Source organism: Mesoplodon densirostris, chromosome 8 (genome assembly GCF_025265405.1).
Source record: "Mesoplodon densirostris isolate mMesDen1 chromosome 8, mMesDen1 primary haplotype, whole genome shotgun sequence".
In the NCBI taxonomy this organism is placed as follows: domain Eukaryota; kingdom Metazoa; phylum Chordata; class Mammalia; order Artiodactyla; family Ziphiidae; genus Mesoplodon; species Mesoplodon densirostris.
The window spans coordinates 9662930-9677167 of record NC_082668.1 but is presented as its reverse complement, the minus strand read 5'-3'; the positions used below and the strand labels follow the sequence as shown (position 1 = coordinate 9677167).

Below are 14238 nucleotides of genomic sequence, written 5' to 3'. Positions count from 1 at the left end.
GTGAGGAAGATGTCAGAGACTGTGAGCCCTACACCAAACAGCATCCTGAGAAATGTGTTGGGGCCAAGAACCTTTCCAAGCAGGAAGACTGGCTGCATAGCCAGCAAGGCCAGGGTAACATTATTGGTTTGGAGTGGGAAGGAAAATGGGTGTTATTTTTAATCAGGTTTATGAGTATACCTTCAGGCATAACACAATGACATTTAGATAATCCTTGCCCTCAGGAAGCATATAATTCAGTCAGGGAAACAAAGGCAATGCATGTCCACAAACCTAGCACTATAATCACAAAATGAAGCACATATAGATAACAAAGGAATAAAAGGAAAAGATCATGGGGTAGAAACTTTTGAGGAAGTGCTCGTGAGTTGCAGTGAACCTAAAATGATTCAAATGTGGGAAAAGTGCATGTCAGGCTGGCAGGAGCAAGAACCTGGATGAAGACGAAAAGCAACAAGCAGGTTGCTTTTTCAATTTGAGTCCATCAAATTACCTCAGCAAACAGGCAAAAATAAAGCGTCAATTGGTATCACATTTGCTCATCAAGAACCCCACCCATCCACTTAAAAGAATTAAAAACAAAAAACTCCCCATATTCCATAAAGAAAATGGATCAAGATTCAGCAATGTTCTTCCTTAATCGTAGTCTCTGATATTAGAAAGTCAATTTCATAAGAGCCACAAACCAGAATAGGTATAAATTTTATCCATAATAAAAACACAAAGAAATCTGTCTGAAGTTTCTCTCAACAGAATTAACAGTGTTTGGTGAACAAGAATACTGATGCAAAAAAAAAAATTACTGTAACATAAAAACTGGGCCCAAGTTCCACTACCAATCTAGGAGCAACTTCAAATTATAAAGTGCTATAAACTTCGTATCTCCAACCTACCTTACATAGACACCGCCCACCACCACCACTGAGGAAAGTTATCTTTTTGTAATTACCTCAAAATAGATAATGTAATTTTCTAAAGCTAATGACAACTGTCTTAAACTTACTTAGCAGTTTGTAGTTTTTCACAGCCATTATATCCACTGGATCTCACAACCAGCTGGTAGGTGAGACAGGGACTATCCACCCCCATTTTACAGATTAAAATAAATGGAGGCCAGACAGGGTCAGAGAATAGCTCAAGGTCACAGAGCTACTAACCGGCAGTGTTACGAATTCCCAGGCCAGCATGTGTCTTCTTTGCTAGGATGATGTCCTTAAAATAGGATCATATAACCTTAACCAGATAACAAATGCAGTAAGCTTGAAAGTTAGAATGGAAAAGTAAACATTCCTTCAAATTTACTTTGCTAGGCGAAAGCACTGATTTTACCCTAGCCTAGCATCCCATTCATCTTAAAAATATTTGTTTAGCACCTTCAGGAACTCTAGCTGCCAAAAGTGTTCTAAAACTTTTAGAAAGTAAATGAAAAATAAAACAAAAAGCCTGTTCATGGACACAAATTAAATAGGAAACGTCAGCTGAACAGACTTAAAAATCACTCAAACTCCTGAAAAAACTGGGAAGCGAATGGAAACAATGATAATCTTAATTACAGTTCTTCAATTCTTATGGATATTGGCACATTCACAGAAAGGCAGATGTGGACAAAGCCCACAACCCCTAGCCATGTTAATGTGCTCTCTTTAAGCTTAAAATAAATGAAATAAAAGCTCCCCAATTTCACAAAGATGACATAAAAGCTGGGGCTGAATGTGGAGCACGGAGTTTCTAAAACAATTGGAAACTGTCTCCTCTAAAATTCACACTTAATACTGATCTCTTTGCATGCTCTAAATATGAAAATAAGCCTCAATAAAACCCTCTGCCATTTATCGTCTCTAAACCTCTGATAATATCACTCCTCAGCTCTAACTGCTCCCCGCCCCGGGTAAATGCGACACACACAGGCCTCATACATAGGCCTCCTGCCTTCTTCTCTAACAACTAGGACCTTTGTTCCGAACGTCGGTTTTTTACCCCACTCAATAGCTCTTTCAACTTTCTACTCCGTATTTTTTTTGTTTTGTTTTGCTTTTGGAGAGGAGATTCTGAGCCTCAACTTTCCAGGTCTTTAACAAATGAACTGCCAAAAATAGCTAAAGAGACTGGAGAGGAACAGAAAGTTCAACACACCACGGAAGGGCCTACAAACCAGAGGAAAGCCCGGGGATCGGGTGAGCTGGCAGTCCAGGCAAGATCGGGGAAGGCCGACGAGGAAGGGAGGCAGCAGGGGAGCAGTGAGACGTCCACTCGGAACAGATCCACGGCGCTATTAAACGTCCTCCCGCCCCACACAGCCCCACGTTCCCACACTGACACTCTCTCTCCCCCAGTGACCTAACGAAGCAACTGAACCAGACCCACCGCCAGGCACGGAGCTTAAGCTACACCTCCTTCCAAGTAAAACGGCGTTATCAGACACAAACCAATCTGTCTTAAGGGTTTAGGAGCAGCCCCTTCCGTTCCCTCCTCGCCACACGGGGTAACCAGTTCCCTCCCGTCCCCCAGCAGGAGTTCAAATGTCTAAGATACCCCCAGCCCCCCCGCGCCCCACGACGTGCACGTGTTTTTAAATCTTTATTTTTTTTTCCTCCAGAAAATGAAAGATTTCTCTTATTCTGAGGAAAGGAGCAACATGAGGAAAGGAGCAACACGAAGAAAGGACAGGATGGGGGATTTTACCACCTTCGTTATTTGAACTCCCCTCTAACTTGTTTCAGAACTAGAAACCCACTCACTATGCAGGGGGATGGAGGAGAGAGGGAGGGTGAACCGAATGGACAAACGTTATAATAGGTTTTATGTAATCCACATATAAATAAATTAATCGCCTGACTCGCTTTGAATGCTAATACGACTGGAGCGACAACTGGTCCACCTCCCTCCCACAGGTCCTGACCCCCTCCCCCCAATTTCCACGCTGATCTATTTAGAAGGATGCTCTGCCCCTCTCGGCCAAGTTTCTCGGCCTCTTTCACGCCCCCCTGCATCCTCTCTCGGCGTCATCCTCCCTCAGCCTCAACTTCCCACGGCTGAAGCAACTGCTCAGCGCAGACCCCGTCTCCGGCCTCGCCCGCCCTCAACCATTCCCCTCGGCAGGAAACCCCTTACTGCGGTCTAAAGTCACTCCGGCCTCTCCCTCCTCTGACCCTCGCTTCCCACAACTGTTGTCACACGAGCTGCTCCCTAGTTTCCATTTCCGGGCCGTCCCTGGCCCAGGAGCCTCCCCTCTCCCGGTTTCCGGGCCCCCCATCCCATTTCCGGGGAACCCTTGCCGTCTTCACACCCCCCACCTGCACTTCCGGCCCCCCACTTTCTCTCTTCCTAGACGTCCTCCCAGCTCCAAAGCCCACTTCCGGCCCCCCCGACCCCCGCCGGGCTCCCCCAGACCCGCACGCCTTACCCCGGTTCCGTGTAGAGCCCTCCTCATTGCGGGGGGGCCGGAGGGGGCACCCAGCGACACCCCCCCGCTCCCGCCCGGCCCCGGTCCCTCCAGCCGCGGTCTCCCTCGAGCGCCTAGCCCGTAAACCCCCAGGCCTGTCCTTCCGCGGCCCCGCCGCCGCTGCCGCCAGGAACAGGCCGAGCAAGGGCCGAATCGCGGCGATGACACAACCGAGCTTCCTGGGACTTTCTGTTCCAGCTCCTCCCCCCCCACCGCTACCCCCCCAACCCCTCAGCACAGCCCCCTCCCCCAGGCCTGGCCCCGCCGCTCGGAACTGCGCCCCAATTACCTAGTTGGGCCCCAAAGTCTCCGGTCCGGACTCGGTGGCGCGGCAGTAACTTCCACTCGCTCCCCCCACCCCCCCCGGCGGCGGCGGCGGCGGCTCCTCGGGTCCCTTCAGTTATCAGCTGAGCCGCAGCACCGCGCCCGGCGTGCGCCTCCGTCCGCACCGCCTCCCTCCCCGCCCGTTCCAACACCCTCCGGGAACTACTTTTCCCTTCGAATCAGCCGGACGGGCTCGTCCGCGGGACAGGCCCCACTGCCTACTCGCAGCCCATCACATCACCCCTCCCTCCCCCAACGCCCGGCTCGACTTCCCCAGCGGCCTGCGATCTCCTCCCGATCCCTTCGAGGGACCAGGAAGGGGAATGTGGTACTTCGCTTGGTATCCCTCCGCCGGGGTCACCCCCTCCCCTCGGTGGTAGCAGGAACTAATTCCCCTTCGGGTCACCCGGGACCTCAAGGTGGAAATTTCACGGCTCAGAGTTCCCTCTAACCCTTGGAAGAGGGGACAATCACCCCAAGTTAGAAATACCCCGCCAGGTCAAAAGTAGGGTTCAATTTAAACCAGGGCTTTTGCCCCATGACCCCAATCAGGCCCCGCCCCTTCCTGGTTGTCTTAGCGACGGTGGTGGCGTCCCAAGATGGCGTCGTGGCTGCCGGAGACTCTGTTCGAAATTGTAGGACAAGGCCCGGCGCCGAGCAAAGACTACTACCAGTTATTGGTCACCCGGTCCCAGGCAAGTGCGAACCGCGGTTACCCTCTTTAGTAAACTCTCTGCCCGCCCCGGTGGAGCCCGGAACGCGAGCCGCGCTAGGCCGAGAGCGGCTGTGGCCAGCCGGAAGCGCCGGGTCCCTGCTTCGAGCCGGGAGATTTCCCTCGTCACCTCGGCCTCCTCTGCGGGCCCGGCGGCCCGCGTGTCCCTCCCCAACCCCAGCCCGGCTCGTACCCGGCGAGCCTTCTTGGCCTCCTCACAACGCCGCCCGCTCCCTTCTGTCACCCCGGGTTCCTACCCGCAGAGTTCCCTCCGCGCGAAAAGAAAAACAGGCGTCTCTGCCTTGCGTGCAGCCTCACCTCAGCGTGGAAAGGAGGGAAAGAAAGACTCAGCCAAGTGTCCCAAGGAGGAGCCGGCAGGGGAGGAGAGAAAAGGAAGATCTCTTTTCCAGGGGAGGGTTTAATTATGGGGGATTTTTCACATCTTATTGTGGTCTTTACGTGTACCAAGGCCACATCAAAACTTCCTTATTTCTAGTAGGAATTGAGCGTTGAGAGCTTTCTCCTTACCTTTTCGGAGCCCCTTCTATCCCACTGAAAGTGTGCGGGGGGTGGTACAAAAATGTTTCAGCTGTTCTGCGCGTCAGCCCCACCCATAATGACATCTGCTTCACAACAATAAGACCCAGGATTATGTTATCGCTCATGTAACTATCGGCCTATTTTTATGACTACTTTAGCTGTTTAAGGTGGGCTTTGTGGATGATTTATTGTGCCCATGAAATGATCAAGATAAATGGGTCCTCCACTCGGAACTCCTTTCTGATTCCTCGCTGAGCTTACACCTGTCACCGAGATATTCGTGCACCTTGCACTTTCAAAAATGGTATTCCTAAAAAATGAAATTTAGAACTTGGTATATATTTGTTTTGGTGTACGTATTGAATATTTCATCAGTTTTTTCCATGAGCCCTTCAATAAAATAGACAATGATTTTTAGAGCTTCAAAAGCATCTTTTAAAATAGAAATAATGTATATTTATTTTTAGATCTAAGATTTATAAATATTACAAGCGTAATATCAATTGATAGCCTATCGAACTTAAATTTTTAATTGAACACTTTTAAAGAAAATTTTTACATATTTAATTGGAATTTCTTTAATTTCTTAAAGACAGAAATTTACTCTTCTTGTACATTTATTTTAGGATTGCCAGTTTTCCATTTGCTATAAGATGTATGATCCTAACAATTCTTCACATCTAGCATGAGTGATTGAAAGCAATATTTTATGTATTCTGACTTCATTTTCTATTTTATCTACCTCAAGTAAGTTAGAATGTTCTAATTTTTACTTTACAGACTTTTCCATAACTTGTCTTTAAAAATTGTTTGAGTGTTTCTTATTCTTGCGAGCCTGGTATTATAAGTGTATTATACTGTAATGTTGTAAGCCTCAACAAGCTAAATTACTTGTTTACCTTTCTGTTTTAGAAAATTAACCATAGCAGTCCTCCTGGTATTAGTTTTCCCCAAGAATGGTTCTGTTGTTGATGTTCTTCAGACTTTGCTCCCTCGTCTAACTTGGGCGCATGCCTTCCTTCAACTACTGTTTCATGACATTTTTCTTGCCCCTCCCCCAGAAGTATTAATTTTTTTCTTTTTCTTTCTTCTTCTTCTTTTTTTTTTTTAAAAACACTTCAGAAACTCTCAACTATTTCAGGCCCTATTTTTCTTCTGTCCTGTTGCTTATATGTGAAATCCTTTTCAAGTTCTGATCTTTTTTCTTTTTTTAAGTAGACTGAGTATATTCACTACAGTTCTACCAGTGAGAGTTAATCTCAAATCTGATTAATTCACTCTCTTTTTAAAGTAAAATTTGTTGTAAAAAAAATAGTAAATCTAAAAAATAGTCTTTTCAGTCAACCATCTTGAGAATATGCTAGTTTCTAACCACAAGATAAGTTTTCTAAGTCTCAGCACAGGAAACCAAACATCCAGTGAGAGACAATCTGACATAAATAAGTACTAAAAGACTAGAATTACAATGTGTTTTATAAGATGGACTTTTTTCTGGAGTGACTTTCTAAAATTGATTCTTGTACATATTTTCTCTTTCTTTCTGCCTTTATTCCCCAAAATGTTGTATATTATCCAAAATATGCTCCAGATTTAGATGGATGCTTCCTTCACTGTGATTCCCTTTTTTATTCTTTTTCATTGCTTTTATTTTTATTCGCTTTAAATCCAAATAACTGCACATTTGACATTGATTTAAAGGCAGATATATCTCTCATTAGCATCATACCACTATTGCCACAATTCAAAATATATAAACATTGTACATTAGTATTTCCTTTGCCTTCTTGCTTATACAGTGACATTAAAATCATACTTTTATGCTTATAGAGACATTTCCAGTTAACTTGTTGCCATGATTTTTTTTTCTTTCAAAAAAGGGACTTAGAGAATATAGCTTGAGGTCAATATAGCTTAATTCTCAAATCTGATCTTTATAATGATGATCCAGAGGCTTAGAAAAATCAGTGCCCTGCTTTCTAAATCAAAGATTTACCCAATTATTCTTTACTCTAGTTCTATATATATAATATATATTATATTGGTTTCTAATTCTTTGAAAACTAGTAGATTCATAGTGAGTTAGGGCTAGAAAGAATCTTGAATATTACTTAGGCCAGGGATATTTCACACTTAGCTTCTAAGAAAGTCTTAAGTTGTGTTTCTGAATGAAGATCCTTTCCTTAATTTTATTTTATTATTTTTTTAAATGTAAATTTATTTATTTATTTATTTTTGGCTGCATTGGGTCTTTGTTGCTGCGCACGGGCTTTCTCTAGCTGTGGAGAGCGCGGGCTACTCTTCGTTGTGGTGCATGGGCCTCTCATTGCAGTGGCTTCTCTTGTTGCAGAGCATGGGCTCCAGGACACGCGGGCTTCAGTAGTTGCTGCACACGGGCTCAGTAGTTGTGGCTTGTGGGCTCTAGAAGGCAGGCTCAGTAGTTGTGGCGCACAGGCTTAGTTGCTCCGTGGCATGCGGGATCCTCCCAGACCAGGGCTTGAACCCGTGTCTCCTGCATTGGCAGGCGGATTCTTAACCATTGCACCTCCAGGGAAGCCCCCCTTTCCTTAATTTTAATCAGCAACTTGTCATTTACTGTGGGGATGCAAAATATAAGAATATTCCTGCCTTCGAAGAATTTATCATTCCTTCAACAAATATTGAGCATCTTTTATATGCCAGGTACTGTTCTAGATTCAGGGAATCATCAGTGAACCAAACAAAGTCCCTCCTCTCATGAAGCGTATAGTCTAGTGAGAAGAATATAGTTAGTGACTTGATTTATACAAACACTCTAATGGTTTAACTTTTGTTTTAAGTCCAAAGGAGGTTCTTGAGCAATTGCTAAGTTAATGAATAGTGCAAACATTTTAAAATCTATGAGTCCAGAGGAAGCAAAAATCACTTTAGATCGTGAGTTCCAGGAGGGTACTGTTACAAGCATTTTACTCTTGGAATTCTGTCTTATTTGTCCTCTTGAAATAGAAGTGTTGCTTAAGGTGGTCAGAACTGGTGACTTAGGTTTAATGTGACAAATATTGGGAAACTGCTAGAAACAGTAACTATATGATGAGTAGATGAGAGTTGGCAGATATGGCCTTTTGCTCTTAATAACACAGGTGGTTGCCCCAAGAGCACCAATATGTTATAGTCACTCCAGCAGATGAAAGAAGGATGAAGAATTACAAAATAGATTAGTCTTATTTTATCTATCTCATTAAATCTTACTCAAAACTCCAAAAAGATACCTGAAGCTAATGTCATCTGAAAAAAAAAAAAAAATCTGAAAGCTCACTCCCCAAAAGTGGCAAATATTTTTCACATGCTTTAGAGCTGTAGCACTGACAAACTGAGAACACCTGAGGTCCCATGCCAGCCTGTGACAGGAAGCTGTCATTTCAGTGACTTCACAACAAAGAATTGTGCTGGTGCCACTTCAATCCAGAGAAAGATTTAAAGATTTAAATTAAAAGATTGAAAGATTTAAGTTAAAAGATTAAAGATTTAAATCTTTCAATTTGAAAGATTTAAAATTTAGTACAGTCTAATAAAAATGTCAATCCATGCACCCTTTGGCCCAGCAAATCCATATCTAGGATTTTATATCCAAAAATGCTTTCACATGTGAGCAAGAATGTACACCAGAGTAAAATAATTGTAAACCTTTCCATAAAATATGACTCAGTCTTTTGAAAAAGATGTGATGGATCTTTTATTTGTTCAATAGACCAAATAAAATCTTAAGCAAGGAAAGCAAGTTGCTGAGTTAAATAAACATAGTATGATCCCATTTAAAAAAGAACATTAACAACAGTTTTATTTTGTTTTAACTAAATGTTGGAAAAGCTAGAGTGATTCACTCTTATGGATGGAGTTATGGATTGCTTTCACTTTCTGCATCGCCTATTTCTGAAAGATCTGAATTTTTCTACAGTAATATTTTTATAATCAGAGAAAAGCAATAAAGGTTTAAAATGAAAACATAAATGGATAACTTACTTTGAGAAGTTGCCCTGCTCTGTGTGTCATCTTCCTCCTGTTTCACCGGCACCACCTTTGAGCCACTTTCCACACTAAATGTTGGGCAGCATCAATAACGGTGTCATCAAAGATCCTGCTGTGTTTTTCTTTGCTGGGCTGAGCCTAATTCCACAAATTTAGAGGAGGTGCAAGTTGGGTTAATGGTTGCTTGTAAAATTTTAAGGAGATTTTAGTGTCTAGAAACTCCCTGGACTTACATTTATTTTTGCTTTCGTTTTTGTTTTCAATGTAGGTAGTAATTACTTTTGAGAAACTAGGGGACTGCCCTCCCTTGCCTTGTTGGGTGTGTGATTGTACTAATGAGCTAAAAAAGAGAGGCATGGAGGGCATTCCCGGATGGTCCATGGTTAGGACAGGCTTTCACTGCTGTGGTCTGGGTTCCATCTCTGGTCGGGGAACTAAGATCATGCAACCTGTGAGGCCAAAAAAAAAAAAAAAGAGAGAAAGAGAGAGAGTTGTGGAAAATAAAGTCAGGCAAAGATGGTCTACTGAATAGATTTATTTGCCCTCCAGTAAAACTTAAAGAACAAAAATTCTCAAATAAATTGAAATCATGTCATATAGACGCCAGATTGCAAATTTTGGGAGCTGGATGGGGTGCAGTCAATTTGATATTATGGTGGTATTTTCCCAGGGGACCCAGGAACCCCTAAATCATGCTCTGCCCTAGCCCTGCCCCCCCCCCCCCACTTAAGGTCCCCAAGAGTCATATGAGTGGAGAAGATAAAGCAGAGGAGAGTAAACAGGTTTGCCTCTGCTGACTCTTTCCTTGTCCTTAACGGAACTTTCCCACTGATGGCACTTCACAGCCACGATGCCCGTTCTGCCCGGTGGCCACCAGCCACAACCAAAACGTTTCTACACAGAAAGAACTACTGCTGCTCTTTTTAAAGTACAAAGGTCAGTGGAATGCTTGCATTCGCTTACTTTCCTCTTCCCCATGGCTTAAGACCAGACTTACCCTTCTGTTCTTCAGCTGTCTCTCAGAGGCCCTCATGTTCCTCTGACCCTAAAGGTAAGCTTTTCCCTTCTTCGCTGCACTTCAGAACTTTCAGCCCAGCCCTGCAGGGCCTCCTCTGGGAGTGCTTGGCTTTCTCTTCCGTCTCCTTCTGACAGCAGCACCTGCAGTGACCATACCCTTCCCTGCACGGCACGATCAGCCGGGTGCTTGTGCCTCCTCCCACACTATTCCTCTCCTGTCCCTCCTATCTGAGACTCCAGAAAAATGATTTGCAGCCTGTGACACTCCAGGATGTGCCCCATTAAAGTTGTGAAATCACGTTTACTCAGAAATTCAAATTCCTTTTAAGTTTTTAAAGTGGGCTGTGGTACTTTTCAGGGGAGAGGGAGAAAATAATACCAACGAGGTGATTAAAGTTTTTAAAATAACAATATTCAGTCCTTTGTTGTAACCCAGTGATCAAATGGCTCCTAAATCCTCATTTCAAAATTATATAAGAGGACTTCCCTGGTGGCTCAGTGGTTAAGAGTCTGCCTGCCGAGGCAAGGGGACACGGGTTTGAGCCCTGGTCTGGTAAGATCCCACATGCCGCGGAGCAACTAAGCCCGTGCGCCACAACTACTGAGCCTCCACTGCAGAGCTGGTGAGCCACAACTACTGAACCCACGTGCCACAACTACTGAAGCCTGCGCGCCTAGAGCCCGTGCTCTGCAACAAGAGAAGCCACCGCAATGAGAAGCCCACGCACTGCAACAAAGAGTAGACCTCGCTCCCCGCAACTAGAGAAAGCCCGCGCGCAGCAATGAAGACCCAACACGGCCAAAAATAAATACATAAATAGATTTATATTAAAAAAAAAATTACATGAGGACTTGATAGAGCTCCAGGATCATCTCCCAGGTAAGTCGTTCATTCAGCATCTCTGAGTGCCTACTCAATCTGGGCAGTTAATTTGGTCTCGCCCTCCATAGACACAGATTTGCCTCCTAATTATATGGGGCAGTTGAGCACTTAATTGGGAGTCACTGAGTCATGGATCCTTGTATTCCTCCTACTAGTCTGTAAGCTCTTGATCTGAGGCAAAACACTTAATTTGTCTGGGCCCCGGTTGCCTCATCAGCATAATAAGTTTACTAGTCTAAGAGATCACTAAGGTTTATTCCATCTCTGAAATGCTATTCACATGAAAGTAGTGTTTGACCCTAGAAAAAGCACTGAATTTTTTTGTTTTGTTTTGTTTTTTGAAAAATTGAGGGTGCATCACAGATCCTGTACTAGTAGCTATATGACCTGGTGTAAGTTTCACCTGCCTGAGGTTCCATTTCTTCATCTGTAAAATGGACAGTTCAACCCTTGGCTATTTCACAGATAATGGTGAGAACCAAAAAATATAAAAAGCACTCCAGGCTAGTGTTTCTCAAAGAGAGGTCATGATCAAATAAGATTGGAAAGTTCTGGGTTCAACACAATTCTATTTGCTTTTCTTCTCCGAAATTTATCAGAAGCTTTAAAATCCTGCTGTGCAATAGGAATCTCTGGGAGGAAACAGCAGCCTGAGCTTTTTGTACGGGCGTGTGACTACCGAACCCCTTTACCTCTGAGCATCTCAGGATCTGAGGTTCTGTGGATGCCCTTTGGAAAACACCCAGCAGTGTGCCTCGTACAAAGCAGCAAATACTCAAAAAATCTTTGTTAAGTATTTATATTGCCTTGTCTTCTTCCAATACCAAATCAGTCAAACTTCACTTTTTCATGAAAATCATTGTTCTAACTCGTTAGTCATCTCACAACTTGTGTTATTTTATTTATTATTCCCATCAGCTTAAGTTTCCACAGAAATACCTATTGATGTCTAGATTGGGATTGTAATGAATATATAGGTCCATTTGTGGTGAATCAATATCTTTACAATGCCAAGTTTTCAATCCACAAATATAGTACATCCTTCCTTTTAGAATTTTTTAGATATGCTTTAATTTTGCTCAAAGATTTCTTATAGTGTAGAAATCTTACATATATATATCTTGTTAGAATTCTAGGTGTTTGACTTTTTTGTTCTGTTGTAACTTAAACTCCTTTTTACAATTATATTTTCCATTTGTAGCTACTAAGAAAAACACAATTGATTTTTGCTTCCAGTAAATTTCCTTTCATCTAGTGATCTTGCTAAGTCACTTACTGATTCTTTTTTTTTGAATTTTTGAATTTTATTTATCTTTTTATACAGCAGGTTCTTATTAGTTATCTATTTTATACATTATTGGTGTATGTATGTCAATCCCAATCTCCCAATTCATCCCACCACCACCCCCTGCCACCTTTCCCCCTTTGGTGTCCATACGTTTGTTCTCTACATCTGTGTCTCTATTCCTGCACTGCAAACCGGTTCATCTGTACCATTTTTCTAGGTTCCATATATATGCGTTAATATGCGATATTTGTTTTTCTCTTTCTGACTTACTTCACTCTGTATGACAGTCTCTACATCCATCGACGTCTCTACAAATGACCCAATTTTGTTCCTTTTTATGGCTGAGTGATATTCCATTGTATATATGTGCCACATCTTCTCTATCCATTCATCTGTTGATGGGCACTTAGGTTGCTTCCATGTCCTGGCTATTGTAAATAGTGCTGCAATGAACATTGGGTTGCATGTTTCTTTTTGAATTATGGTTTTCTCTGGGTATAAGCCCAGTAGTGGGATTGCTGGGTCATACAGTAGTTCTATATTTCATTTTTTAAGGAACCTCCTTACTGTTCTCCATAGTAGTTGTATCAATTTACATTCCCACCAACAGTGCAAGAGGGTTCCCTTTTCTCCACACCCTCTCCAGCATTTGTTGTTCGTAGATTTTCTGATGATGCCCATTCTGACTACTGTGAGGTGATACCACATTGTTTTGATTTGCATTTCTCTAATAATTAGTGATGTTGAGCAGCTTTTCAGGTGCTTCTTGGCCATCTGTATGTCTTCTTTGGAGAAATGTCTATTTAGGTCTCCTGCCCATTTTTGGATTGGGTTGTTTGTTTTTTTAATATTGAGCTGCATGAGCTGTTTATATATTTTGGAGATTAATCCTTTGTCCGTTGATTTGTTTGCAAATATTTTCTCCCATTCTGAGGGTTGTCTTTTCGTCTTGTTTGTAGTTTCCTTTGCTTTGCAAAAGCTTTTAAATTTCATTAGGTCCCATTTTTTTATTTTTGTTTTTATTTCCATTACTCTAGGAGTTGGATCAAAAAAGATCTTGCTGTGCTTTATGTCAAAGAGTGTTCCTCCTATGTTTTCCTCTAAGAGTTTTATAGTGTCTGGTCTTATATTTAGGTCTCTAATCCATTTTGTGTTTATTTTTGTGTATGGTGTTAGGCCGTGTTCTAATTTCATTATTTTACATGTAGCTGTCCAGTTTTCCCAGCACCACTTATTGAAAAGACTGTCTTTTCTCCATTGTATATCCTTGCCTCCTTTGTCATAGATTAGTTGATCATAGGTGCATGGGTTTATCTCTGAGCTTTCTATCCTGTTCCATTGATCTATATTTCTGTTTTTGTGCCAGTACCATATTGTCTTGATTACCGTAGCTTTGTAGTATAGGCTGAAGTCAGGGAGTCTGATTCCTCCAGCTCCATTTTTTTCCCTCAAGACTTGGCTTTTTGGGATCTTTTGTGTCTCCATACAAATTTTAAGATTTTTTGTTCTAGTTCTATAAAAAATGCCATTGGTAATTTGATAGGGATTGCATTGAATCTATAGATTGCTTTGGGTAGTACAGTCATTTTCACAACATTGATTCTTCCAATCCAATAACATGGTATATCTCTCCATCTGTTGGTATCATCTTTAATTTCTTTCATCAGTGTCTTATAGTTTTCTGCATACAGGTCTTTTGTCTCCTTAGGTAGGTTTATTCCTAGGTATTTTCTTCTTTTTGTTGCAATGGTAAATGGGAGTATTTCCTTAATTTCTCTTTCAGATTTCTCATCATTAGTGTATAGGAATGCAAGAGATTTCTGTGCATTAATTTTGTATCCTGCATCTTTACCAAACTCATTGATTAGCTCTAGTAGTTTTCTGGTGGCATCTTAAGGATCCTCTATATATAGTATCATGTCATCTGCAAACAGTGACAGTTTTACGCCTTCTTTTCAAATTTGTACTTCCTTTTCTTCTCTGATTGCCGTGGCTAGAGCTTCCAAAACTATGTTGACTAATAGTGGCGA

At 42.5% G+C, this 14238-nt stretch overlaps 2 protein-coding genes across 18 annotated transcripts in view; one reads left to right on the top strand and one right to left on the bottom strand.

Annotated features, from left to right (window-relative positions):
- The window catches only part of TRIP12 (thyroid hormone receptor interactor 12), a 144598-nt gene extending 139543 nt beyond the window's left edge, over positions 1-5055 (bottom strand). For 5 of the 17 annotated variants that reach the window (XM_060106767.1, XM_060106776.1, XM_060106775.1 and 2 more), the window contains exon 1: positions 3732-3926. The gene's annotated coding sequence lies outside the window, so the exon portion shown is untranslated. Of the gene's footprint in view, positions 1-3403; positions 3583-3731; positions 3952-4735; positions 4805-5006 lie in introns of those variants that run through there. The other 12 variants (XM_060106780.1, XM_060106786.1, XM_060106771.1 and 9 more) reach the window with 11 other exon arrangements.
- FBXO36 (F-box protein 36) overlaps positions 4356-14238 on the top strand; it is a 109516-nt gene continuing 99633 nt past the window's right edge. The window contains exon 1 of the mRNA XM_060106788.1: positions 4356-4461. Coding sequence (XP_059962771.1) covers positions 4366-4461 — 96 coding nt within the window. The 5' untranslated portion in view covers positions 4356-4365. The remainder of the gene's footprint in view (positions 4462-14238) is intronic.